This window comes from Chiloscyllium plagiosum, chromosome 16 (genome assembly GCF_004010195.1).
Source record: "Chiloscyllium plagiosum isolate BGI_BamShark_2017 chromosome 16, ASM401019v2, whole genome shotgun sequence".
In the NCBI taxonomy this organism is placed as follows: domain Eukaryota; kingdom Metazoa; phylum Chordata; class Chondrichthyes; order Orectolobiformes; family Hemiscylliidae; genus Chiloscyllium; species Chiloscyllium plagiosum.
In genome coordinates this window covers 31,600,580-31,627,247 of record NC_057725.1, presented here as the reverse complement: position 1 = coordinate 31,627,247, position 26,668 = coordinate 31,600,580, and the positions used below count along the sequence as shown (strand labels likewise).

At 40.3% G+C, this 26,668-nt stretch overlaps 1 protein-coding gene across 2 annotated transcripts in view; it reads right to left on the bottom strand.

Annotated features, from left to right (window-relative positions):
* Positions 1–26,668, bottom strand: part of phrf1 (PHD and ring finger domains 1) — a 103,265-nt gene that overhangs the window by 56,710 nt on the left and 19,887 nt on the right. For both annotated transcript variants that reach the window (XM_043705696.1, XM_043705697.1), the window contains exons 2-7: positions 23,950–24,070; positions 21,704–21,850; positions 18,858–19,066; positions 18,402–18,485; positions 15,234–15,355; positions 7,968–8,059 (exon numbers count right to left, since the gene is read on the bottom strand). In XM_043705696.1, the coding sequence (XP_043561631.1) occupies positions 7,968–8,059; positions 15,234–15,355; positions 18,402–18,485; positions 18,858–19,066; positions 21,704–21,850; positions 23,950–24,055 (760 nt within the window). In that variant the 5' untranslated portion in view covers positions 24,056–24,070. The remainder of the gene's footprint in view (positions 1–7,967; positions 8,060–15,233; positions 15,356–18,401; positions 18,486–18,857; positions 19,067–21,703; positions 21,851–23,949; positions 24,071–26,668) is intronic.

The following is a 26,668-nucleotide window of genomic DNA, read 5'->3' as shown; positions in this document are numbered from 1 at the left end:
CTGCCTGTGGGAGTGGTAGAGTGAGAATCTTTGGTGACCTTTAAGCGGCAATTGGATAGGTACATGGATGGGTGCTTAAGCTAGGACAAATGTTCGGCACAACATCGTGGGCCGAAGGGCCTGTTCTGTGCTGTATTGTTCTATGTTCTATGTTCTGCCTGCCGTTGGTCCATATCACTCCATTCATAGAGTCATAGGTATGTACAGCACGGAAACAGACACTTCGTCCAACTTGTCCATGCCGATCAGATATCCCAACCCAATCTCGTCCCACCTGCCAACCCCCATGCCCATATCCCTCAAAACCCTTCCTATTCATATACCCATCCAGATGCCTTTTAATGATGCAATTGTACCAGCCTCCACCACTTCCTCTGGCAGCTTATTCCATACACGTACCACCCTCTGGGTGAAAAAGTTGCCCCCTTAGGTCTCTTTTATATCTTTCCCCTCTCACCCTAAACCTAAGCCCTCTGATTCTTGACTCCCCGACCCCAGGGAAAAGACATTGTCTATTTACCCTATCCATGCCCCTCATGATTTTGAAAACCTCTACAAGGTCACCACTCAGCCTCCAACACGCCAGGGAAAACAGCCCCAGCCTGTTCAGCCTTTCCCTATAGCTCAAATCCTCCAACCCTGACAACATCCTTGTAGATCTTTTCTGAACCCTTTCAAGTCTCACAACATCTCTCCCTTAGGAAGGAGACCAGAATTGCATGCAATATGCCAACAGTGGCCTAACCAATGTCCTGTTTAGCTACAACATGACCTCCCAACTGTACTCAATACTCTGACCAACAAAAGAAAGCATACCAAATGCTTTCTTCACTATCCACCTACCTGAGACTCCACTCCATGCAATATTTACTCGCTTATCGAAAAGTCCCTTAAATGCACTACCATACCTGCCTCCACCACCACCCCGGCAGCATGTTTCAAACTCCTATCAATCTCTGTGTGAAAAAACTTGCCCCTCAAGTCTCCTTTGAACTTTCCTTCGCTCATCTTAGTATTAGGCATTTCAACTCTGGGGAAAAAGATTCTGACTGTCACCCCCATCTATTCATCTCTCAATGTTATAGACTTTTAACAAGTCTCCTCTCAGCTTCCACTGCTCCAGAGAAAACAACCTGAGTTTTTCTAGCCTCTCCTTGTAGCTCAACCGTCTAAGCCAGTCAGCATCTCTGGTAAGTTTCTTCTGCACCCTCTCCAAAGCCTCCACATCATTCCTGTAAAGTGGAGCAATAGAGCAGATGTGCAGGGGGAATGGGAATGGGTTTAAGGGAATAAGTGCACAGTGGAGCAGATATATGGAACAGCGAGATTGAGCCAGACACACACCACCTCTCGTCATCTTTCACTATCCCCAACAATTTCTGTACATAATACAGTGGGAGAGGAGGAAAACACAAGGTAAAAGGCAACTGCCTCCAATTCCCACTTTTGTTTGAATTCTTCAATTGAGGCCATATGGGTAAAACCTGAAAACGAAAAAGCAAGCCATTGAGTGACTGGAGGTGTACTTTGACCCCCAAACAGTCAGGGTGACGTAAGCCAGCATTTACAAAGTCCACAAAATAGGGGGCAGGGCTGGATCTAATTTGGGGAACAAAGCTGAGTAAGTGATAGAAGTGCCACGGGGGAAGTGTTTCAGTGATAGTGACCATAACTCTGTACGGTTTATGGACAAGGGCAAGATAGCACCAGAAGTAAAGGTTCTGAACTGGGGGGGGGGGAGAGAGACCAATCTTAACTTAATAAGACAGGATCTAACCAAAGTGGACCAGGAGAGTTACTGGTAGGAAAGTCTACATGAGAACAATGGGAGCAATTCTAAAAGGAAACAGTAAGAGTGCAGGCCCAATATTTTCCTGCAAAGATAAAGGAGGAGCAAACATGTTCTGGAACCCTGGATGTTGAAGACAGTTCAGGACTGAACAAAGGAACATACGTGAGTCTTATGGTGGATATCAAGGGCCGAAAACAGCAGAAGCCCCAGAGCAGTATTGAAAATGCAGAGGGATACTTAGAAAATAAATTAGGGGAGCAAAGACAGGCATGGCAAAAAACACAAGTGGGTAAAATACAGTAACAGATATTTCAAAAGCATTTTTAAAAGTAGTTTAGAGGCAAGAGGATAACCACACAGAAAATAGACCAATTATAAGACAAGATGGTGATATGTGTGGAGCCAGAACACATATGCAAGGTTTCAAATGATTACTTTTATCTGTATGCAATATAAAGATAAACAATATAGGTACAATACCGGGGAGGGTGACTGTGATAAAAATAAACAATTTAGTATTAGAAGAGATAAATTCCTAGGCACAAATGAGATGTATGCTAGGCTATGGTGGGATGCAACAGAGAAGATTGCAAGGGCCTTGAAATTAATTTTCCAGTCATCTCTGGACAAAAGAGAGGTACCAGATGATTGAAGATAGTTAATGTAGTACCATTATTCTAGAAGGGCAGTCGGGGTAAACAAGGGAACTATAAGCCAGGGAGTCTAACATCACTGGTAGGGAAACTTTGGGAAAATTCTAAGGTACAAAATTTATCTTCACTCGGAGAGACAGGGATCGAACAAGGTGACTCAACATAGCTTTGTTAGGGGGAAAATAGTGTTTCACAAATTTGATTACATGTAATCTACATGGACTTCAGTGAGACTTCAGACAAGGTCTCACGTAGGTGACTGATCAAGGTGTGAGCACTTGAGATCCAAGACAATTTGACAAATTGTTTCCAAAACTGGTTCAGTGGCAGGTACAGAGGGCAACATTTAAAGGTACTTTTTGCGACTGGAAACAGGTGTCCAGTGGCACCTGAAGAAGGGTTCATGCCCGAAACGTCGATTCTCCTGCTCCTTGGATGCTGCTTGACCTGCTGCGCTTTTCCAGCAACACATTTTCAGCTCCAGTGGCATTCCACAGGGTTCCAGACTGTTTCAATTTTTGCTATGTACAAGTTCTCAAATTAAGGAAAAATGAATGATATAGTAAATAGTGAGGAAGAAAGCTTTAGACTACAGAAAGATGTTGACAGCCTATCAGGTGGCAGAACTGTGACAGATGGAAGTTTAAAAGTGTGGAGAAATGAATTTTGGTTGGACTGACAATGTAAAACCTGGTGTTGTGTGATTTTTAACTTGGTACACCCCAGTCTAACACCGGCATCTCCATATCATGGCATACATTAAAAAGGTGTTTCCAACAGTGACCACGTCTTTTGTTTACAAAAATTAAAAATGAACTCAGCTTACTGAAATGCTGCCTAGAACAGTCCTGGACATCGATGGGAGCCCAGGCACCATCTCCAAATGACTGACCACGCGCCCTCTCTCTCTCCTGACACTTTCCCAGTAGTTCTCCACTGGGGTGTACCCTAAATCCCCCTACCTCAGATAATCTCGCCAACATTGTCCTGTACAGAGCAAAGATGGAACTTCTCAAAATGGTGCAGTAAAAAGTGGTGTGGATGGTCTGTGTGTGTGTGTGTGTGTGTGTGTGGTGTAGGTAGTGTGCGTGAGTGTGGCATGCATGTACGTGTACGCGCTCACGGGACATGTGCACGTGTGCTACTTTGCAACTCACCCCCCAAAGGCAGCAGCAGTCTTGCTGTTGGTATCCAGTCCAGCTGCCCTGAGGCGGGGGGAAATGGATGGTGGGGCTGATGGTGGACAGAGACCCAGGTAAGCGGTAAGCCAGTTCAGAGAAGGGGCGGGGGTGCTGATTGAGGCGGGGGGGGTGTGGGAAGAGAAAAGCCTTCAGCAATGCTGCAGGTCCCTTACACACAAGTGTGTGTCTGCTCAGAAACAAACCCCGAGACAGAGTGGGAGCAAGGCAGGCAGAATGAGGAAAAAGGAAACTTCATAAAACTCCAAGCCCAAGAGGAGAGACATTAAATCAATTAACCAAATAATGAATTATCCAAACAAAATACTGCCCGCCCTTCTCACTCGGATAATTGAGGTTCCTCTGTATTGAGGATCAGTGGGACCTTGGTGTACATATCCACAGATACTTGAAGGAAACATGACATGTGGATTGGGTGGTTAAGGCAGCATATAAGATGCATGCCTTTATTGAGTGAGATATAGCATATAAGAGCAGGGAGATTATGATGGAGCTGTGTAGGATGTTGCTTAGGCTACAGCTGGAGTATCCTATGTAGTGCTGGTTACCACATTATAAGGAGGATGTAACTGCGATAGAAAGGGTGCAGTGGAGATTTGCCAGCATGTTGCCAGTTACGAAATGAGACTAGACAAGCTAGGGTTGTTTTCCTTAGAGCAGAGAAGGTCGAGAGGTGACCTGATTAAGGTCTACAAAATAATGAAGAGCATAGACCTAAGGAGTGGGACAAAAGGTTTTTGAGGAGTTAAGGAGAATTTCTTTCCCCCAACAATGATGAATTTGAAAGGGTGGCAGAGGCAGGAACCATCAAAACATTTTAGTAGTATTTAGATGAGCACTGGATTTGCCATAGTATAGAAGACTCTACAGGTCAAATGCTGAGAAATGGGATATGTAGATAAATGCTTGATGGCCCATCATATCCATGCTGGTCAAAAAGCCACTTATCATTATGTAATAGTCTATGTCGCTATGACACTTCCAGGCAGTTCATTCCAGACCTGAACCACTGTAATAAAAGTCATTTTCACATGTTAGATGTTCTCTATTTTCAAACCACTTTAAATCTGTGACTCCTCATTCTCAATACTTTTACAAGCCAGAACAGATTCTCAAAATCTACTCAAAGCAGACCTCTCATGATTTTGAAAACTTCTATCAGATCTCCTCATGGCCTTCTCTTCTCCAAAGTGAACCGTCCCAATTTTTTCAAGCTCAATCCTCACAAGTGAAGTTTCCCGTCCTTGGAATCATGCTGGGAAATCTCTTCTGCATTCTTCCCAATGAACTAACATCCTTCATACAATGTCCAGCTGAGGCTAAGCAAGCGTTTTGTACAAGTTAAACATAATCTCCTTGGTTTTGTACTTAATGCCCAGATAAATAAAATTTGCTTTAGTAAACGATGTCTCCATCTGCCCTGCCACCTTCAGAGGACTGTACACATTTACACCCAGGTTCCTCAACCCTTGCGACCCCCTTAGAGTTGTACTTCCTATTTTATATTTTCTGGCCATGTTCTTCCTACCAAAATGCATCACCTCACACTTCTCTGAACTGAACCTTACCTGTCACCTACAGCCCACTCCAACTTGTCCTTTTGGAGTCCTACACTGCTATCCTCAAAATCTACAATGTTTCCAAATCTCCAGTAGCAGAATTTGAAACTATCTCCTGCACATCAAGATCTAGATCATTAATATGTATCAGGTTTAGCAAGGGTCCCAACACCATTCCATGGGGAACTACACCACCGATCTTCCTCCTTCTAGTTTGAAAAATATCTATTGATGACAATTCTCCATTCCCTGTTACTCAGTCAATTTTGCATCCACTGTACCACTTATTCCACAAGCTTTCTGTTATATGGCACGACATCAACCACCTTTTTAAAATCCATGTAAACCAGCATTTGCCACATTCGCCTTTTCCATTACCCCTTCAAAACAAAACTCCAGCAATTAAGTCAAATACAATTTCCCTTGCAGAAATAAAAGCTGGCTTGCGCTTAACAGCCCACATTTCCTCACGTGACTGAATTTAAACTTAGTGGTCTGAAATTGCTGGGCATTTCTTTACTCCTTTGCAGAACAAGAGTACATGATTACATTTCTCTAACCTTCTGACATCTCCAGATTTAAATGAAGGACTGAATGCTTATATCTAGTACCCTCGCAATTTCTACTCACTTACTTCAATATCATTGGAAGAATCTCATCAATCGAGAACTCTGGCTTGAGTAGCATCTACTTTGTTGGTAAAGTCAAATGGAAAGTATTCATTTAGTACCTCAGCCATGCTTCTTCCCACCATATGCAATCCATCTGGTTTAATTCCTAATCAGTCCTACTCCTCTTTTTGCCAGTCTTTATATTTTGTATACTAATAAAAGGTATTGGGATTATCTTTTATATTTGCCACTAGTCTTTTCTCAATCTATATTTGTTTACATTTGTAAATACATTTAAAAACCTGTGTGTAGACAGATTAAGTTTGCATTCCCCGGAGTATGGAAGATTTAAAAATCATTTAATTCATTTGGGATCTGATAGAATTTTTCAAACTCATGTTGGTTTGGATTGAGTAGATGGGGAAAAGATTAAACTTTAGATTAGACTGGACTCCCTGTGTGGAAACAGGCCCCCCGGCCCAACCAGTCCGCACCGACCCTCCGAAGAGCAACCCACCCAGACCCATTTCCCTCTGACTAATGCACCCAACAAAAAATTTAAAAACTGTTCCCACTTGTACAAGGGTACAGAACCAGAGGGCAGATTTAAGATGATATGCAAAAGAAGCAAATGTGATTTGAAATAAAAAAAACTTTTCATACATGAGTCATTTGGGACTGGAATGCACTGCCTGGAAGTGCAGTGACAGCAGGTTCAATTGAGGCATTCAAGAGCATTTTGGAAGTTTATTTTTAAAAAACATTGTGCAAGGACATGGGGAATATACAGGAGAATGGCATAATGTAAGTCTGAACACCCATTTAGAGAGTTGGTGTCAACATGATGGGTCAAATGGCTCCCTTCTGTGCAATAACACTTCCATGATTTTACCAGTTGTTTTAATAGATTAGATTTGATAATAGTAGATAGACAGGAGTTGGGAAATTAGAATAAGGATATAATCTTAAATTACACTGACAACCAATTTAGATTGTCAGGCAGGATTGCAATGTGGTGCACTTGCAAGTACTGGAAGTTATATATATTTAAATAGATGGCCTTGTTCTTTGCAGACCAAAAGAACATGCACATACACTGGCACCTGTTTCAATTCAACAAAATAAGTGACAGTACTTTCGCTCATTTCTCAGGGCAATGTCCTGAGAGTCAACCAAATAGCTTAAAATTTAAATAAAGTCTGGCTTTAAACTGTTAATCATCATTAATTGATGCATTCTCCATGGCATGTCTCTAACAATCAGTGTCCCACTAGACCAGCCAATCATCACCCCCATCTAACCCAGTATAAATATTGATTTTCTACTTGAATGGTTCTCTTGTAAACTTTCCTGATGAGTGCAAGACAAAAAACTTTGACAGAATGTGTCACAATCATAAAATAACAGCCAGGCCATTTTATCGCAAACAGGGATCACTCCTTCATCCAAACAGTACTGGGAATATACAAGTAATCCTATAGGAAGCAGTTCAGGTTGGAGGGACCAAACATTTCATGACCAAGAGTGATAAAAGGAGACAAGGTATTGATCAACCATGACTGAATAGTGCAATATGACCAATGGCTGAATGTCTTTTCCACACTGGGGCAAATAGATTAAATCTTCAGATGATCGCTGCTGACACCAGTCGCATAAACACTATATAAATATAGACTTATATACGGCCCAGGAATTGCCGACACAATAATTGCCACTTCTATCCTCAACTTCAAACAGTTTATCCCATAGACCTGCCAGCTGCCTGCAGCTTAACTAACTGTCCTGGTAGCGTGAAATTTTGCTGCCAGAAATTGATAGTGCTCACCCCTTCAATAGCTCACGTGTCAGGATCTGCCACCTCTAGCCTCCTCTGCGACTACCTACCCATCCTTAAAAGGATGTGACCACTGAATTCCACTGACAACCATTCATTACAGCCTCTACTGACCACCGACCTACTCTCTTTCTCAGTCACGAGTCTGCTGCCAATACAATGATGAGGCCTAAATTCCCAGACTCTTAGGTTGCCAGTCTAGCATTATAACCAATCAAATCCTATATTCTCGAAACACATCACAATTCAGCAAACAAGTTTAAAATATTTAAAGACACATCTTCACCTAAATATAAATCGTATAAATCAAATTATTTACCAGCTGTAGGATTGTTAGCAGCACACTCTGGGCAAAACCATTCTTCTACTGGAACAGTATTAAGGGCAGGGGTAAGACAGTCCAAGTGGTATCTAAAAAAAGGAAACAATTTGAATCATCAAAAAATATTATGAATAAAAAAGTTAAAATAAAGCATGCAAAATTTTAACGAAGTAAAATTGAACCATCCAATGCTTGCCAGCAAACCTGTAATTGCAAATACGGAGCTGAGAGATGCTGCTTCCTTCAACTTGAAAGAACTGTTATTATATACATCACTGGGGATGCCAAAAGAAATGCAGAATTGGATCTACATTGAATCATAGAATCTTTACAGTGTGAAAGCAGATCATTCAGCCTATCGAGTCCACACCAACCCTCCAAACAACATCCCAACCCAGAAACCCTACATTGCCCATGGCTAATCCACCTAACTTGCACATCCTGGACATTATAGGCAATTTAGCATGGCCAGTCACCTAACCTGCACATCTTTGGACTGCAGGAGGAAACCAAAGCACCTGGAGAAAAGCCACATAGACACGGGAGAATGTACAAACTCCACACAGACAGTCATCCAAGGGTGGAAGCAAACCAGAGTCCCTTATGCTCTGAGACAGCAGTGTTAACTACTGAGCAACTGTGCCACCCCTTTGAAGTTATGTCTCTAAACAATAAAAGGGCCATTTTGCTCACCCAATCCATTCCCTTTAATCAACTCTCCACTTAGAGCACCATCAGTTTAATCTCCTCAGAGAAGCTGAGAGTAAATTTGAACTGTGTCCTGTGGAAAGTGTGCTGTAATGTATAATTCTGCCATGAGACTGACAGTTGGTTAAGAAATGGTTATTTCTACAAGTTTCCTCAGAGACATTTTGTTGCTTTTTGCTTATTACAATTAGGTCTTAAAATTTGAATTTGCATTGTGCAATTTCTTAGATCAGTCACCGGGAATTCAAGTTTGTATTATCAGTCTCAACAGAGATAACAACTTCTATGTTCACTCCACTAACTTGCCAACATTCTTTTGAAATTTTCACTGTTCTTTTTACAGTTTACAATGCTTCTAAGTTTTTCATTGTCTGAAGACTTTCATTGTATGATTCCTGTATACCAAGACCTAGATCATTAATACACGTCAGGAAAAGGGTCCCTAAACCAACTCTGCCAACAGTGTGAGATGAAATTAGACTGCTTGCAACTCTGGTTTCACATTTGAACCCATAATTAGCTTTTGAACTCTCTTTTGGACTTTCACTTTTTCACCTTCCATATATCACCCACTTCACCCCTCTCTGGCTCAGCTTAGATATTGCTGAAAACCTCATGCAATCTTTGTTACACCTAAACTCCAATGCATTCACATCCTTCCTATCGGGTTGCAACCAGAATACAATATACCAGCTGAAGTTGAACAAGTGTCTTGTAGACATTCATTATAACCTCCCTGCTTTTATACTCAGTGCCTTTATTGATAAAGATCGGCGTACTGCATGCTTTATTAACTGTTCTCTCCACCTGTTCTGCCATCTTCAAGAACCTATACACATCTATGCCCAGTTTCCTCTGCTCCTGCACTCCCTTTAGAATTGTACCCTTTATTGTATATTACCTGACTATGTTCTTCCTATGAAAATTCATCACATCACACTTCTCTATCTTGAATTTTATCTGCCATCTATCCACCAACCTGTCTATGTATTTTGAAGTTCTACACTGTCCCCCTCCGTTTACAATGATTCGTTATTAGCTGAAAACCTTGTAATTGCCCTCTGCACATCAAGATCTACATCATTGACGTATATCAGGAAAAGCAAGGGTTCTAGTACTGATCCCTAGGAAACTTTCCTCCAGCCTAAAGAATATCTATTCACCATTACTCTCTTCTTCCTGTCACTCAGCTAATTTTGTACTCACTTTATTACTGTCCTTTTTATTCCAAGTGCTATAAATTCTCTCGCAAGTCAATTGTGCTGCAAACTATTGAACACCTTCTGAAAGTCCATGTACACCACATCAATAAATTATCCTCACCAACGTTTTCTCCAAACTCTCTGAAAACACTCACAAGTTATTTAAATATGACATATCCTACAGAAAACATACTGGCTCTTCCTAATCAATGGTGTGGAGTTAAAGAGGATCGCTAAAATTATTAAGCAGGAGCACAAATTTATCTTTGGGGAATTTATGGATATATTTGATTCAGAGTAGATTTTAGTTGATTTACATCAATTTTTGTTGCCCATAAAGTCAAAATATAGTCGACTTGTCAGTTGAATTGGTATCAGATCACTAATCTCCTGGCCTCATTTTGGCCATGGTTCAAACATGGATAAAAGCTGAATTTCAGAGGTGAAATGAGAGTGACTGCCTTTGACATTAAAGCTGATTTGAACAAGAATGATATCAGTACATCTTAGCAAAAGTGGAGTCAATGAAATTAGAGGAAAGTGCACTGCTGACTGGGAACATACCTGGCATGAAAAAAGATGATTGGGGTTATTGGAGGTCAGTTAACTCAGCTCCAGGACATCGCTGATGGAATTTCTCAGAGTAGTGACCCACCCCAACCATCTTATACTATTTACCAATAACTTTGCCCCTTTCACCTTTTTTTCTTAAAATGGGCTACTAACTCTATCCCTAATAACTGTTTCTAGAAGCTTCCACAACAGTGAAGTTAAATTGATTGATAATTGTTGATGGGCTTATTCTTACCAATGTTTTTTGTACAAGTGCATAGTATTTTCAACTCTCCAGTATTCTGGCACCCGCAAGAGTCTAGGGAAGACTGAAAAACTGTGTGAAACACTACCCTTGCAATTTTCTAGTCACGCTTTCTTCAGTATTCTTTGATGCTTTCCATTTGGTTCCACTTGTCAACTTTAAGTACCAACAGTCTATCCAAAAACTTATATATTCTGAATCCTTCTACTAACAGTTTCCTCTTCCATGACCTGTACAAAATCTCTCTCTTTGGTAAAGACAGGCGCAAAGCATTCATTCAATACTGCATCTATGCTGTTTGCCTTCACGTGTAAATATCTCCTCTGGTCTGTAATTTTAAAAAAAATTCATGGCATGTGGGCACCACTGACTGGAATGGCCTTTATTACCCATCCCTTGTGTGCTCGAGGTGGTGATGAGCTAACTTCTTGAATTGCTGCTGTCTATACGCTGAAGGTCCCCCCCACTGTGCTATTAGGGAGGGAGTTCCAGGAAATTGCCCCAGTGACATCGAAGCAATACATTCCCAAGTCAGGATGGTGAGTGACTTGGAGGAAAATGTAGTAGCTGACGGTGTTCTCATGCATCTCCTACCTTTGCCCTTCTGGAAGGTAGCAATCATGGGTTTAGAAGGTGTTTTGGTAAATTTCTGCAGTCCATCTTGTAGATGGCATGGATTGTTGCTACTGATCCTCAACATGGAGGGAGTGAAAATTAGTGGATGTGTGCCAATCAAGTTGGCTTTCTGCTGGATAGTGTCAGGTTTCTTGTGTGTTCTTGAAGCTACAGTCTTCAAGCAGCTGGGGAGTACTCCATTACATTTGAGGCTTGCACTTTATAGATGGTGGCTTCATCAGGTGGTTTTGATTTGCCGGTGGAGGCGACCCAGGATGTGCATGTCCTTGGTGGAGCAGGAGGGGGAGTTGAAGTGGTCGGCCACAAGAGGCCTCACCAATATTCTGTACAACCTCAATACCACTTTCCAACACCTACACCCAAAAAGCTGAGCAATGAAGGCAAGCATGCTAAATGCCTTTTTAACCATCCTGTTGACATGTGATGCAGACTTTAAAGAATTATGTACCTGAAACCCTAGGCCCCTCTGGTCTAGAACACTACCCAAAGGCACATTAGCCACCCTCCAGTCATGAGACACTCTCCACTTCTGATCTTATGAAAGAGGCAAAGTTATTGATAAATAGCATAAAATGGTTGGGCTTAAATCACTACCCTAAGAAATTCCATCAGCTTCCAATTATCTTTCTTCATGCCAGGTATGATCCCAGTCAGCAGTGCACTTTCTCCTAATTTCACTGACTCCAGTTTTGCTAAGATGTACTGATATCATAGTTGTTCAAATGCAGCTTTAATGTCAAAGGCAGTCACTCTAATCTCACCTCTGAAATTCAGCTCTTTGGTGGGAATCTCCTATAGGCCCCCAAAAAGTTACCTCACTGAAGCACAAAGTATATATCAGGAAATAACGGAGGTGTGTCCGAAGTGCACTACCATTGTCACGGGTGATTGTAATCAGCATATAGACAGGATAAATCAGATGGAGAAGATTAAGAAGGAAGATAATTTTGTTTAGTGCATCAGGAATTACTTCTTAGAGTAGTAGTCTACCAGACTATTTTAGATCTAATAATGTGGAATGAGGTAGGATTAATAAGCGAGGATGCTGCAATCATCTCAAAAGATAACAGGGAAGATCCTGTGACAATCTGCATCACAAGGGACAAATATGAGTAATCTACACTGACTGAACTGAAAAGTAGATTACAATTGATAAACAATAGCAATAAAGGCAGATCTGTCACCAAGACCTGATGCCTGTATTCAGGTGTTTTAAAGGAAGTGATTGCAGGGATAATATAGGCCTTAGCCAAAATATTGCAGAATCCATCAGATTCTGGGAGGGTTTCAGCAGATTGGAAAACTGCTATTGTGACACCCCTATTCAAGAAGGGAGGAAGAGAGAACATCGGAAATAATGGGCCAGTTACACTATCATCTGTCATTGGGAAAATGTGAGAGTCCATTATTAAGGAAGGAATAGCAGAACATTAAGAAAAACCTAATACCTGTATAACCCAACAGATCCAACATGATTTTGTGAAACAGAAATCACGTTTGACAAACTTTCACAAGTTCTCCAATAATATAAGTAGACTAGATAAAAGGGAAATCAGTGGATGCAGAATATTAGAATTATGAGGAGGAATTTGCTAAGATGCCATATGAAAGGTTATCGTACAAGATAGGGGCTCTCAGCATTGCCAGTAACAGATTAGCATGGATTGAGAATTGATTAAGACACAGAAAAGAAAGCGTTGGGATTAATGGATCTTTTACAATGTAATTTGTAGAGTGCCACAGGAATCAATCCTAAAAAATCAATTATTTAGCTCTTTCATTAAAGACAGAGAGGGGCAGAGTGCAACACATCCAAACTTGCTATCGTAACGGAAATGGGGAGGGGGGGGAGGGCATGTTGTGATGAAGACACAGGAATTTGCAAGGGGCTAAGAACAGGTTGAAAGAGTGGACAAAAACTTGGCAAATGGAGTTCAATGTAGTGAAGTACAAGGTCAAATTAAATGGTGACAACACACTGGGACTCAGGTATTCCTGTGCATGAAACACAAAAGAAAAGCAAGCATGCAGGTGCAGCAGGTAATTAAGGTGGCAAATTGAATTTTGTTCCTACATGCTAAGTGTATGGAATTTAAAAATAGGGAAATTTTTCAGGGTTTTGATGATGCCATATCTGGAGTACTATATACAATTTTGGTTCCTGAATGTAGGAAAGAATATGAGGCAGTTCAAAAAAGCTTCACTAGGCTGAATCCTGAGATAAAGGGGGTGACTTATCAAGAATGGCTAAACAAGTTAGACCCTTATTCTTTCGGGTTCTGAAGGATGATGATCAATTTTATTGAAACATACAAAATGTTGAGGAGTTGAGAGAGTTGAATTTAAAAAGTTGCTTTCATCACTGGCAGAATCTTGAACTACACGACATAGTTACACCATAAGAGAACATGCAGTTAAAACTGAAGGATTTTTTCTCAGACTGTAGTGAACGTCAGGAATTCTCTACCTCACAGAACTGTGACGGTTAGTTCACTGGAAGTATTTAAAGAGAGGGTGGATAGCTTTTTGATATGTTGAGGAGTTGAGGGATGTAAGGAGTTTGCATGAAAGAGGAGGTAAGGTTTGGAACAGATCAGGCATGTTCTACATATGGTGGGCAAGCTTCACTGCATGTTTATTCTATTTCTGCTCCCGTTTCTTATGTTCTTGTGTGAACAAGTCATGGTGATACTGTAGTCGCACACTGTAGTCAGTAGGGCAATGTTGTTGCCTCAATAAATCCAGATTTGCTACATTCTGACCCACCAGCTTACAAGAAACCTGATAATGATTTATATTTATACTTATAAGGAAAGTGGTAATTAAGTTGTCTGGAGATATGCAGGTTTACTTTTATCTGTGCCCTTTAATTGAGCTTCAGTGTTCGGTTGCTTGATGGGAATTAGAACTTACCAGACAGAGTCTAGATTAGAGTGGTGCTGGAAAAGCACAGCTTTTGCCCGAAACGTCGATTTTCCTGCTCCTCGGTTGCTGCCTGACCTGCTGTGCTTTTCCAGCACCACTCTAATCGAGACTCTGGTTTCCAGCATCTGCAGTCTTTGTTTTCACCCTTTTTACTTACCAGACAGAGACATTTAGCTGATAAGGATTCAGTTATAAACTTCCTTTGTCCTGGCCCCATAGATCCCTCAGTTGACATCCCAGTAGACATCTTCCAAAGCCAAGTGATAACACCATCTGTATGGTGCCTTCATTCATTAATCTCTCAGTATCTGTCTCCAATTGAATGACTTGATTTGACAGTTTTGCCATGGTGAAACTGATTAGAAGTTATTATTAAAACTGTGGTCATCAATGAACAAGAAGAGCTAACTGAATAAGGAGACGTAATGGAGCATGCAGATTCTCATATAGCTGGACTTGGAAAGGAGGTTAAGAGAGGGAGCATTAATTCATTGAAGTCTAATCAGTCATGAACACCATCAACCCAAGTTGACAACAATAGATGTGAATTCTCAGAAAGATATCTGGCAAGTTCACCAAACCGTTGCTGTTATGTTTGTGCATCATCATCAATTTGTCACATAATAGTTATCACTGTATGCTTAATACTCTGAACATCAGCAACTTTGAACACAATTATTTTGAGGAGGAACCTGTAAACTTCGAGGAACAAGAGCCCATCCTCTAATATAACAACTGGCTAAAGCTGTGTTGCAACAAATTCTGTCCGAAGATATTGTAAAGATCAAACAGCAGAGAAATGGAAGGGAAGTAGTGCCCCAGGATTGATAGCTGCAGAATTTTGGCCCAATACAGTTCTAATGTTTGGATATGATGATGATCAGTCAGTAGACCATCATTGTAACAAAGGTAATTTGAATTGCTACTGTTTCCAAATATAGTTTTACGTTATCATCATGTCCAGCTGTTACATACCCCGAATCACAACCATCACAGAGGAGAAGGCTATCTTCACGGTCACTTCGTCCACACACCTCACAGTTTGTTACGTCCTCTTCCTCCTCTTCATTGTCTTTATTTGGGTTCTGCACTGGAACCTTCAAAGAGAATGAGAGTTCTTAGGAATGAAATCTCTGATTGTCTAAAGATCCTGTTTTTTCTCACCCCCTCAAGTGTGATTCAACATGTGACACCAAACTGTGCAAATGGGAAAGAGCTACGGCATGATCCCCAACTGTATTAGTGGACCTATTCTCAATGAATGGCACAATTGACAGTAACACCGCTAGGAAGTGCACTAGATTCACTTAGACCATAAGAAATAGGAACAGGAGTAAGTTGTTCGACCCCTAGTACTTGCACTGCCATTCAATGGGATCATGGCTGATCCAACATTCCTCATGTCCACCTTCATGATCTTTCCCCACAGGTCAAGAATCTACCAATTACAACCATAAGCATATATAAGGACTCTGTCCCCACAGCTCTCTGTGGCAAGGAGGTCCAAAGACTCAAGACACTCAACCCTCAAAGAAGAAATTCCTCCTCATCTCAGAATAAATTGGCACTCCTGTTTTTCAGACTGTGCCCTCTGGTCCTAGATTGCCCTATAAGGGGAAACATCCTCACAACATTTATCTTGTCAAGACCCTGAAGGATTCCACAGGTTTCAATAAGATCACCTCTCATTCTTCTAAACACCAGTGAGTAGAGCCCAAACTTGTTCAGCCTTTGCTCATATGACAATCCTTCCATACCAAGTTTCATCCAAGTGAACGTTCTCTAAAGTGTCTCCAATGAAATTCTATCTTACCTTAAATAAGGAGACCAAAACTGCTCTCAGTACTCCAGACACCTTGTACAGTTGCAATAAGACCTCCCTACTCTCATATTCCAACTTCCTTGCAATAAGGGCATACGTTCCATTAGCCTTCCTGATTACTTGTTGCAGCTGTCTACTAGCTTTCTATGTTTCATGCACAAATACTCCCAAGTCCCTTTGTTTTGGTCCTTATTGCAGCTTTTCTCTACTGAAATAACATTGTTCTTTTGTTCTCCCTTCCAAACTGAACTTCACATTTTCCCACATTGTACTCCAGTTGCCAACTTTTTGCCCACTTATTTAAGCTAGACATCTCCGTAAACTGTTTGTATCGCTCTCACAACTTTCCTTCCCAACAACTTGTGTTATCTGCAAATTTAGCTACAGTACATTCACTTCCTTTCTCCAAGTCATTAATCTATATTGTAACCAGTTGCAGTACTGATCCGTGCAGAAGCTCAGAGGTCATAGGTTGACAATCTGAAATAGAGCTCTTCACCCCCACTCGCTGCTTCCTGCCCATGAGCCAATGCTCTAACCATGTCAATGTACTGCACCTCCAACATATTGGGCTCTAATCTTGTGATTTTATCTTTGAAGCACCGTGTCAAACACCTCCATACACAAGTCATCAAATGGATCTTCTTTACCCACTCTTCTTGTGACTTCCTTGAAAAACTCTAATACATTAGACAAGAGTTCAATGTTATGCTATGCTAACTGCTTGATTAGATTATGATTTATTCTGCTTTCACTTCCTTAATAAGTGATTCCAATATTCTTCCAACAATAGATATTACCAGTTTTTTTGTCTTCTCTTTTTGAATAGGGGTGTCACGTTTGCAGTTTTCCAATCCTTAGGTGTTTCTCCACAATCCAAGGATTTTTGGAAAATGACAACCAGTGCATCCAAATTCTCTGTAAACATTTCTTTTAGGATCCTTGGATGTAAACCATCAGGACAAGGGACATATCGGCCTTTCCCCTGTTTAGTTTGGTCAAATAGTATTTCTTTAATGAGGGCACTTAATTCCTCCCCCACATTCTTCAGTATTAATGGAATGTTTGAAATATCGTACACTGTAAAGACTGATGTAAAATAAATGTTTAACTCCCCCACCATATCCTTATTACCCAAAACTGTCCCCCAGACTTGCACAATATACTTGTATTAGCTATATCTGGATATCCGTTTATTCCTAGTGAATCAGTGTCATCTATGATGCCCTCAAGGCATTCACTGCCCCGGATCACACACAAGGAGCTGACATTTGGGCCAAGTATCAGAGATTCCTACAAACGCATCCTCCCACAATCATATCAACTTGACCTCTAGCAGGAGGAAAAAGTAAGCATCTTCTCAGTTTCATACAAATACACTTATACAGTTAGTTCTCCTATAATGCTGTAGCTGCATTCCAGCAAAACCTCGCTTAATAGAAATAATGGGACCTATGGGAAAAGGGGGGATAAGGACAGACTCATGATCGCTCAGAAATCACCCAGAAGTCTCACACAAAGTATAGCACAGTCTGAATCGAAGGCTGAAATTGTACTTATTAATGAAACAAAGTAAATTTAACAAAAATGTAAGAAAGCTGCTCTCTGTACAATGCCTCTCACAGAAAGCTACTCTGTCAGCAGCTGACATCAGTGCATGTACTGAATGGCACAGGGACTTTGGTGCAGACATCACGCATGCGCAGAACACCGTAGAGACATCGGCACATGCACAGAATGGCACCAAGATTGGTATTGACGTTGTGTATGCACAGAGACCAGCGCATGTGCAGAACAGCAAGAACATGGGCATATGTGCAGAACGGTGCAGAGTCTGGCACGCACATCTGCACATGGGCGTAATGAAATGCGCAAACCGCTCCCCAATTGAATCGCGCTATTTTTCTTTATTCATTCACGGGATGAGGGTATCGTTAGCCAGGCAGCATTTTTTGTCTATCCCTAATTGCCCAGTGGGCAGTTAAGAGTCAATCACTTTGCTGTGGATCTGGAGTCACATGTAGGCCAGTCCACCTCAGGATAGCAGTTTCCTTCCCTAAAGGACATTAGTGAACCAGATGGGTTTTTCCAATAATCAACAACGGATTAATAGCCATCATTAGACTTCTAATTCCAGATATTTATTGAATTCAAATTCCACCATCTGCCAGGCAGGATTCAAACCCAGGTCGTTTTATTGCCAACAAAGGTAAGCGTTTCCTGGTTCCTCATCGACGTTATAGCCAAATTGCGCTGCTGAAATCCACGTTATCCCAGAACTACTTGTACCGCTCTGATAAACAGTTTTCATTGTAACTCACCTTCTTTATGATTGTTCCTCCAAAATGTGTACGAACACAGATGTGTTTAAAGATGATTCGATCAACAGGACACGAATTGGCATTCTGTATGAAAAATAATATTTTATAAACCATCGATACAATTCTTTTCCCTTTATAGAGCTGCAGGTTAACCAATTTGCTTTAAACATTATGACTGAACTAAAAGATGGTGATCACTGCATGACAGTGGTCTTCATAGGACCCCCTCAATTTCTGGCAGCATGGGGATGATGAAGTAAAGAAGATAGAATTTGCATTTTCAAGACTTCCTTCAGGTCATCTGAGCATCCACAAAAGTGTTTTACAACCAATTAATTTAAGCCAATTTTAATGTGCAATCACTGGAAAAATGTTTATTTTAATATATAGAATACACCATCAACATAATAGCTTCAAACAGTTCAAAAAGTATAATATCTGGTTCACAGCACTCACCTTTGCCCATTCAAGGATGCAATCAAGGCAAAAGTAATGTGCACAGCTTTCTGGAGTTCCAATAGCCTGATCTCGGAAAGTATTCAGACAGATTGGGCAGTTTTCACCCTCCTCATCAGAATTGTTTCCCCATTTCTGTTCGGAACTCGTTTTCTCTGTGTCATCTGCTCCAACAGCCGCGTCCTCCTCCTCATCATCGATTTCATTGTCTTAAGACAAAAATTTTTTTAAAACAAGCAATGTCATTTACATTTATCAACTTCCAATTGTAAACCTGAATTACCATAAATACTTGTGTAAAGGTCAGATTTTGAAGATGGTTTTTTAAAGCCGAAATTAGGAGGTCGACTAATAACAGGCACAAGTCTTGAGGAGCTGAAATTCATGCTGCACTTTTTAACAACATTAACTTTTGAATGCATAGTGAACAAAGTGCACGAAATACCGATAGATTTAGTACTGGTCTGAATAAATGAATGAATCAAAATGTGCTGTAGTATATTAAGTGTGGTAAGTAGAGTTATGAATGAATGAAGGAATAGAGATGTAATATAGTAAACAAAGAACAATGAGCAGAGTTACTGGTCTGAATGAATCAAAATGTGCTGTAGCAAACCAAGTGCGATAAGTAGAGTTATGAATGAATGAATAGAGATGCGATATAGTAAACAAGGAATGATGAAGAGTGTTACCGGTATGAATGAATGAATGCAATTTCATGTGATAATGTAGGGTCGACTTACACAAGAGGTATATAGAAAATTCAAGATTCTTTGGCCTAAAAATTAGGAGTTGACTTATACATGAGATTGACCTATACATAAGTATATATGGTATAACACTGCATGACAGTGGAATTAAATTTACAATATAAATTTATTTGGCAGCTTTAATGTGGTAAACATGCTAAGAAGCTGCACAAGAACATTATCAAAACAAATATTAAATTACTGCAGATGTTGGAAATCTGAAATGCAAGCAAAGATTGCTGGAAATACACAGCAAGTTTGACAACATCTGTGCAGAGACAAAGTTAACATTTCAAGTAAATGACCCTTCATTCTGTCCTTCGTTGCTCTGACACACTGCTGTCTGACCTGCAGAGTATTTACAACATTTTCTGTTTTTATTATCAGTACAACTCTGAAACAGGGTCACTTAAGGGAACATTGGGGAAAGCGAGCAAAACCTTAGGAGAGAGATTTAAAGAAACATTTCAATACAAGTGAATTAGTTTGAAAGTCAGAGGGATTTAGGAAAGGAATTTCATAGTTTAGGTCCTAAGTGGTTGCAGACATGAATATCCATGGTGGAGCAATGAAAATGAGGGAGGTGCAATAGGCTAAAATTAGAAAAACGAAGTTCTTGGACGTTGTCGGACAGCAGCAGGTATTAATAGAAGTGGGGAGAGAGGATAGGCCATAGAGGAATACAAATACAAGGATAAAGTTTTAAATTTGAGACGTTGCCAAGCACCAATGTAGATCAGCAAATAGCAGGATTGGATTTATGGCACTTGCCACAACTTTGAATACAGGTCAGCAGAGCTTTGGGGATATTTTGTAATCAACCTGCTCAGGGCTGTTATTACACACCTCTAGAGCAGATTGGACTTGAATTTGGGCATCCTGGCTCAGAGGTTGGTACACTACCACTGCACTAAAAACACCTTTGGCAGAGTTTAAGATGAACTCCAGTTTGATGATGGTGAATTTGGAGATTGATATTGAGGCCTAATTGAGAATAAAAACACAAATGAGGGTTTCACAGGCAGAAAGGATCAGCAACATAAGCAAATTATAGAATGATATTATTGCTCCTTGCATCCCAGTGTACAGCAGAAAAAGACATCTTTAAGAATCGTCCACATTGGAAACAGCAGAAACAGATCAGTAATCCATTAAGACAGTAGAAGTTTAAAAGTGATGATTTGGTGTAAAGATTCTATTTTGAACAAAGTCTCAAGAAACTGCAACAATACCCCCAAGAGCAGAGAAGACCAAGTGCAGTAAATTGATATTTTAGGATTGCAAACAGTTTCAAAAGACTGCACAAGGAAAGGCAGTTGCCTCCACTTTGTTAAATAAGAAATTTGACAAGATGTTATTTTGTGCTGATTGTTCTTGCTTTCAGTGTATTTGGGCAAGGTGCAAAGTGGTGATTAAAACATGTTATTGTAATAAATAAGGTCAACACCTAAGACGTTATGACAAAATATTCTGAAATGCAAATAGTTAATTGTTTTCAAATTTTTAGCCATTCTAAACATCATTGTCTAAATTAACACAATACCAGGACACTAACTGGCACAATATTACTCAGACCTCAACTTTCAATTACTCCATTGGCGTTGTACTCCATTTGAAGGACCCTGGTCTATGCTGAATTGACTATTTGCAGCTTGGGTACAAATGGCTTATGAACCTCCAAGAATTCCACAATCACTATGCAGTGGCCCACACCAGAACAGGGCATACAAATCTGCTCACTCCTGAACAGGCAAGGGAAGACCAGGCTCACTTGTGCTGGTCTGGCTCACTGTGCAGGCTTACAGGCAGCAATGGCCATTTAGTTGAGACACCAAAGGAAAGCAGTAGCAGTGACATCTGATCTTTAGCTTTCAGGGTGGAAGGAATGAGGTGGAGGGAGAAAATCCTTTCAAACTCAGATTTGAGACATACTTAATCATGTATATTTTATGAAAGCAGTAACTTACTTGAATAATGCTTGGTCCTATAAATTTCAAATCTTTGGAAGATTAACAGTTCTAACTAGATCAATTATGAAGTAATAAGTAATGAATTTGACTGAGTCAACTCTTACAAGATGGTGAACCAGTACTATACCTTCCTCTGCCTCATCTTCATCCTCATCATCTTCATCACCTTCATCATCATCATCGACCCCTTCTCCATCTTCTTCATCCTCTTCATCTTCATCATCTTCTTCATCTGTACCATCCTCATCTAGATCATCTTCACTGCTAGATTCCTCTAACAAAAGAATAAATTCATAGTTTTAGAAACAAACCAAGGTTAGACTTCTGCTCCAGCTATAATAGGTAATGTCCCGGTATGGACCTGTCATTGGCTAACAGACAGAAAATAGAATTGTAATAAACATGTTGGCAGGCTTTAATTAGTTAAGTACCACAAGGCCTTGGCCCCCAGCTGTTCACAATACATACAGGATAAGTGGTTTGGAGGTGGGGACCAAATATAATAATTTCAAATTTGCAGATGATACATTGCTAAATGGGAATGAGAGTTGTAAGGAAAATAAAGCAGCTTCAGGAGGATTTGGACAGGTTTAGGGAAATGGGCAAGAACATGGTAGATTGAAAATAATGTGGAAAACTGAGGGGTTATCCACATTGGTAAGAGAAACAAGATATGCAGAGAATTTTTCAATTGGTAGGAAGTTGGAAAAGGCAGATGAAATAAAGGGACTATGGTGGCGTTGTTTATAATTCCTAGAGGTTAATATGCCCGTACAGCAAGCTATTAGGAAGGCTAACTGAATGTTAGCCTTTATCACAAGGGTATTTGAAGCCAGAGTTACTGAAGACTTGCCTCAATTACACAGCAGCTTTGTTCGACTACACCTGGAATAGTGTGCACAATTTTGGTCTCCTTATCTCAGGAGAGATATTGTCACAGAGGCACATTAGACTGGTTCCCAGATTGTGGAATCATGCCATGAAACTATGATATTTTTGAAGAATGGAACAAGTTTAAGTGCCTTGAAGATCGATGCTGTTTCAGTTCCATGTGCTCTCCTGCCTGCTCCCCGTACCCCATAACTCCCTTATAAATCAAAAACCTAACTCAACCCTGAAATGTAATCAATTATCCAGCCCCCACAGTTCTCTGGGGAAGAGAATTTCAAAATTAACAATCCTCAGAGAAGAAGTTCCACCTCATTCCCATCTTAAACAAGCCGTTAGATCTAGATTGCCAAAATGCAACCAATCAAGCCCCCTTAGAATCTAACAATATCACTCAGCCATCGCCTCCTCAAATACTCCACTCAATTTACCAACATTCTTATTGCTTGCTTCAATAAGATCGGCTCTCATTCTTTCAAACTTAAAAGAGAATAGGCCAGCATGCTTAACCTCTATTCATCTCAGGAATCAACATGGTGAGCTTTCTGTAGACTGTTGCTAATGCAGGTATATTCCTCCTTAAACAGTGACATCATAACTGTACGTAGTATTCTAGATGAAGTCACATTAGTGGCAACAAGACTTCACTATTTATGTGATGAGGGCACCACTGGCAATGCCAGCATTAATTGCCTATTTCTAATTGCCAGAGGTCAGTTATGAACCAACCATTTTGCTACGAGTCTGGAGTTACATACAGGCTAGACCAGGTAAGGATGGCAGTTTCCTTCCATGAGTGAACCAGATGGGTTTTTCCAACAATTGACAATGGTTTCATTGTTATCATTAGACTCTTAATTCCAGATTTCAATTTGAATTCAATTCAATTCCACTATCTGCCACGGCAGGATTTGAACCCAAATCCCGTGTCCCGGGATTAATGATCCAGCAACAATATCACTCAGCCATCGCCTCCTCAAATACTCCACTCAATTTACCAACATTCTTATTGCTTGCCAAATACTTGATATATCTGCATACTATTGTTTGACACAAGTTTACCAATTAGAAAATTGACAGTTCCATCCTATTTATGTTGATCCAATGTTTACCTACATTGAAATCCAGTATCTTAGAGTCATAACCTAGGAATGAGCACTTCCCAGAGAGACAAGAATATTGAAAAACACATTTTGAGTAAATAATTCGCTATTTAACACATATAGAATATTATTAAATATTCAATTCATCATATGCCTGTCAGGACCACTAATGTCAGCACATTTTTGAGAACAGAATATCATTTAGTGCTCCCTTTCCAGAACATTATTCTGCTATTGATATCGTTTGTCTTTGATATACATACAGTCTTTTTCGAACAAGCACACCTGATCCTCAGTTCTAAATGAGAGCAGTTTTACCCTATCTGCACATCCACCATAATCATACTATATTCACTTTGCCCAACCAAGTACTGAACATTACCTCCATCACTGAAAATGGCTACGACTTCTCGTTTTCCTCTTGCTTTTCCCAATGCTGCATTCACATTAATCAGTTCATCTTGGCTATCGTCATCCATAATGTACATTCAGAAATTGAATATCTGCAAGAAAAATGATTCCATTAACTAAAACTCAAGAGGCAACATCATCAAAGAGATCAACTAAATTTACAGGTCACCAAGACTGCCATTGGTGTTATAGAAACACAATGATATAGCACGAAGGAGGCCAGTTGGCCCATCATGCTTGTGTTAATTGTTTGGTAGAGTTAACCACATTGTATTTTCCATAATATTTTCCTTTTCAAATATTTTTCCCATTTCATTTTGAAAGATATTATCTGAATGTGTTTCCATCAGTCTTTTAGGTAGTGCATTCCAGCTCATCATAACACACTGAATGAAAAAAAATCTTATGTCTCCTCTGACTCTCTTAACAATTACTTTAAGTCTGTGTCCATAGTTACTAACCATTCTGACAGTGGAAATAACTTCTCCATATTTACTGTCAAAACCATGCAAAGGTCCATTAAATTCTTACCTTCCCAATCAAAACATTAGTCTCCCAGGTAGAAATAATAGTACATTTTCTCTAAGGCTCTAACATCCTTTATAATGTTTGATGTGCAGAAATGCTCACAATGCTTCAGCTACAGTCTAATCAAAGAGTTTCTAAAAGCCAAAAAGGTCTGAAAATATTTTGTCAAATTAAAGCACATTTTGTGATTTGAAGAGAAATGCAAATGTTTCTTGGCAATTTCAAACTGGTGGAATGGTTAGACTTCAACTGAGCAGATGCACGAGTTTTAGTTTTGTTTACCTATTACCATCAACACAACACACAAATGCATTTGTATAAAGCCAATCTAATCTCAACATTTCAATATTCAATGCAGTTAATGCACATAATACATATGCGCAGGATGTCCATACTAACAATAGAATATGACCTTATTAAATGAAGTACGTGTGAAGTGAAGGACTATGGCAGCACTTTATGAACTATTTTCCAATGCAACCCCATTCTAACTCAATCCCACTTTCCCCAGTGTAATTAAAGATGGACAAAGGCTGGCCTTGCCAGTGATACTCACATCCATGGATAAAGTAAAAACATTTGAAAATGAATGTGACCCCAGACATGAGCAAAAGCAAAACAGCAATAAAGCAATCTAGGAACAAATATTAATGTTAGCATATTATGTATGAACATAAAGTAATACATTACAGGAATATAAAAATCTGTCAAGTGCTTCATAAAAATTTATTTTATATAACCTAGTAGGTTTCAATCAAATTCTCCATATTCTATGTTGACAGAAGACTCACTGAAGCTTTTCTCCTGCTCCCTCACAAACTCTCATGCTAATCAGTTTCTCTCTCCCCACCCCTCACACATGCCTACCTTCCCAACTCACCTCTCCCTTCACATACTCACTCCCTCTTTCTGTACTCAGTGCCTTGCACTCACACTGCTCTCTCTCCACATTCAATCCCTCTCATACTCACTCATTGACCTATGTCCATATTCACTCCCCCATTCAACTCATTCACACCATCCTGATCCATTTTGCTCATGCTCAACCTCCCATCGAACTCGGCCTCCACTCATGATTTCCCACCCCAATACTCACTCAAGCCACCCATCACGGTGGGATGGGTGGCGGATAGGATCAAGGATAACCCCAAGGCATTTTATGCGTATGTGAGAAACATGAGAATGACGAGAACGAGGGTAGGTCCGATCAAAGACAGTAGTGAGAGATTGTGTATTGAGTCGGAAGAGATAAGTGAGGTCTTGAATGAGTACTTTTCTTCAGTATTTGAGAACGAGGGTAGGTCCGATCAAGGACAGTAGTGGGAGACTGTGTATTGAGTCGGAAGAGTTAGGAAAGGTCTTGAATGAGTACTTTTCTTCAGTATTTACAAACAAGAGGGACCGTATTGTTGAAAAGGAGAGTGTGAAATGGACTGGTAAGCTAGAGGAGATACTTGTTAGGAAGGACGATGTGTTGGACACTTTGAATAACTTGAGGATAGACAAGTCCCCCGGGCCTGACGGGATATATCCTAGGATTATGTGGGAAGCAAGAGAGGAAATTGCAGAGCCGTTGGCAATGATCTTTTCGTCTTCACTGTCAACAGGGGTGGTACCAGGGGACTGGAGAGTGGCGAATGTTGTGCCCCTGTTCAAAAAAGGGAATAGGGATAACCCCGGGAATTACAGGCCAGTTATCTTACTTCGGTGGTAGGCAAAGTAATGGAAAGGGCACTGAAGGATCGGATTTATGAGTATTTGGAAAGACACTGCTTGATTAGGGACAGCCAACACGGATTTGTGAAGGGTAGGTCTTGCCTTAAAAGTCTTATTGAATTCTTTAAGGAGGTGACCAAGCATGTGGATGAGGGAAGAGCAGTGGATGTAGTGTACATGGATTTTAGTAAGGCATTTGATAAGGTCCCCCATGGTAGGCTTATGCGGAAAGTCAGGAGGCAGGGGATAGAGGGAAATTTGGCCAATTGGATAGAAAACTGGCGAACTGGTCGAAGTCAGAGAGTGGTGGTAGATAGCAAATATTCAGCCTGGAGCCCAGTTACAAGTGGAGTTCCGCAGGGATCAGTTCTGGGTCCTCTGCTGTTTGTAATTTTTATTAATGACTTAGATGAGGGAGTCGAAGGATGGGTCAGTAAATTTGCAGA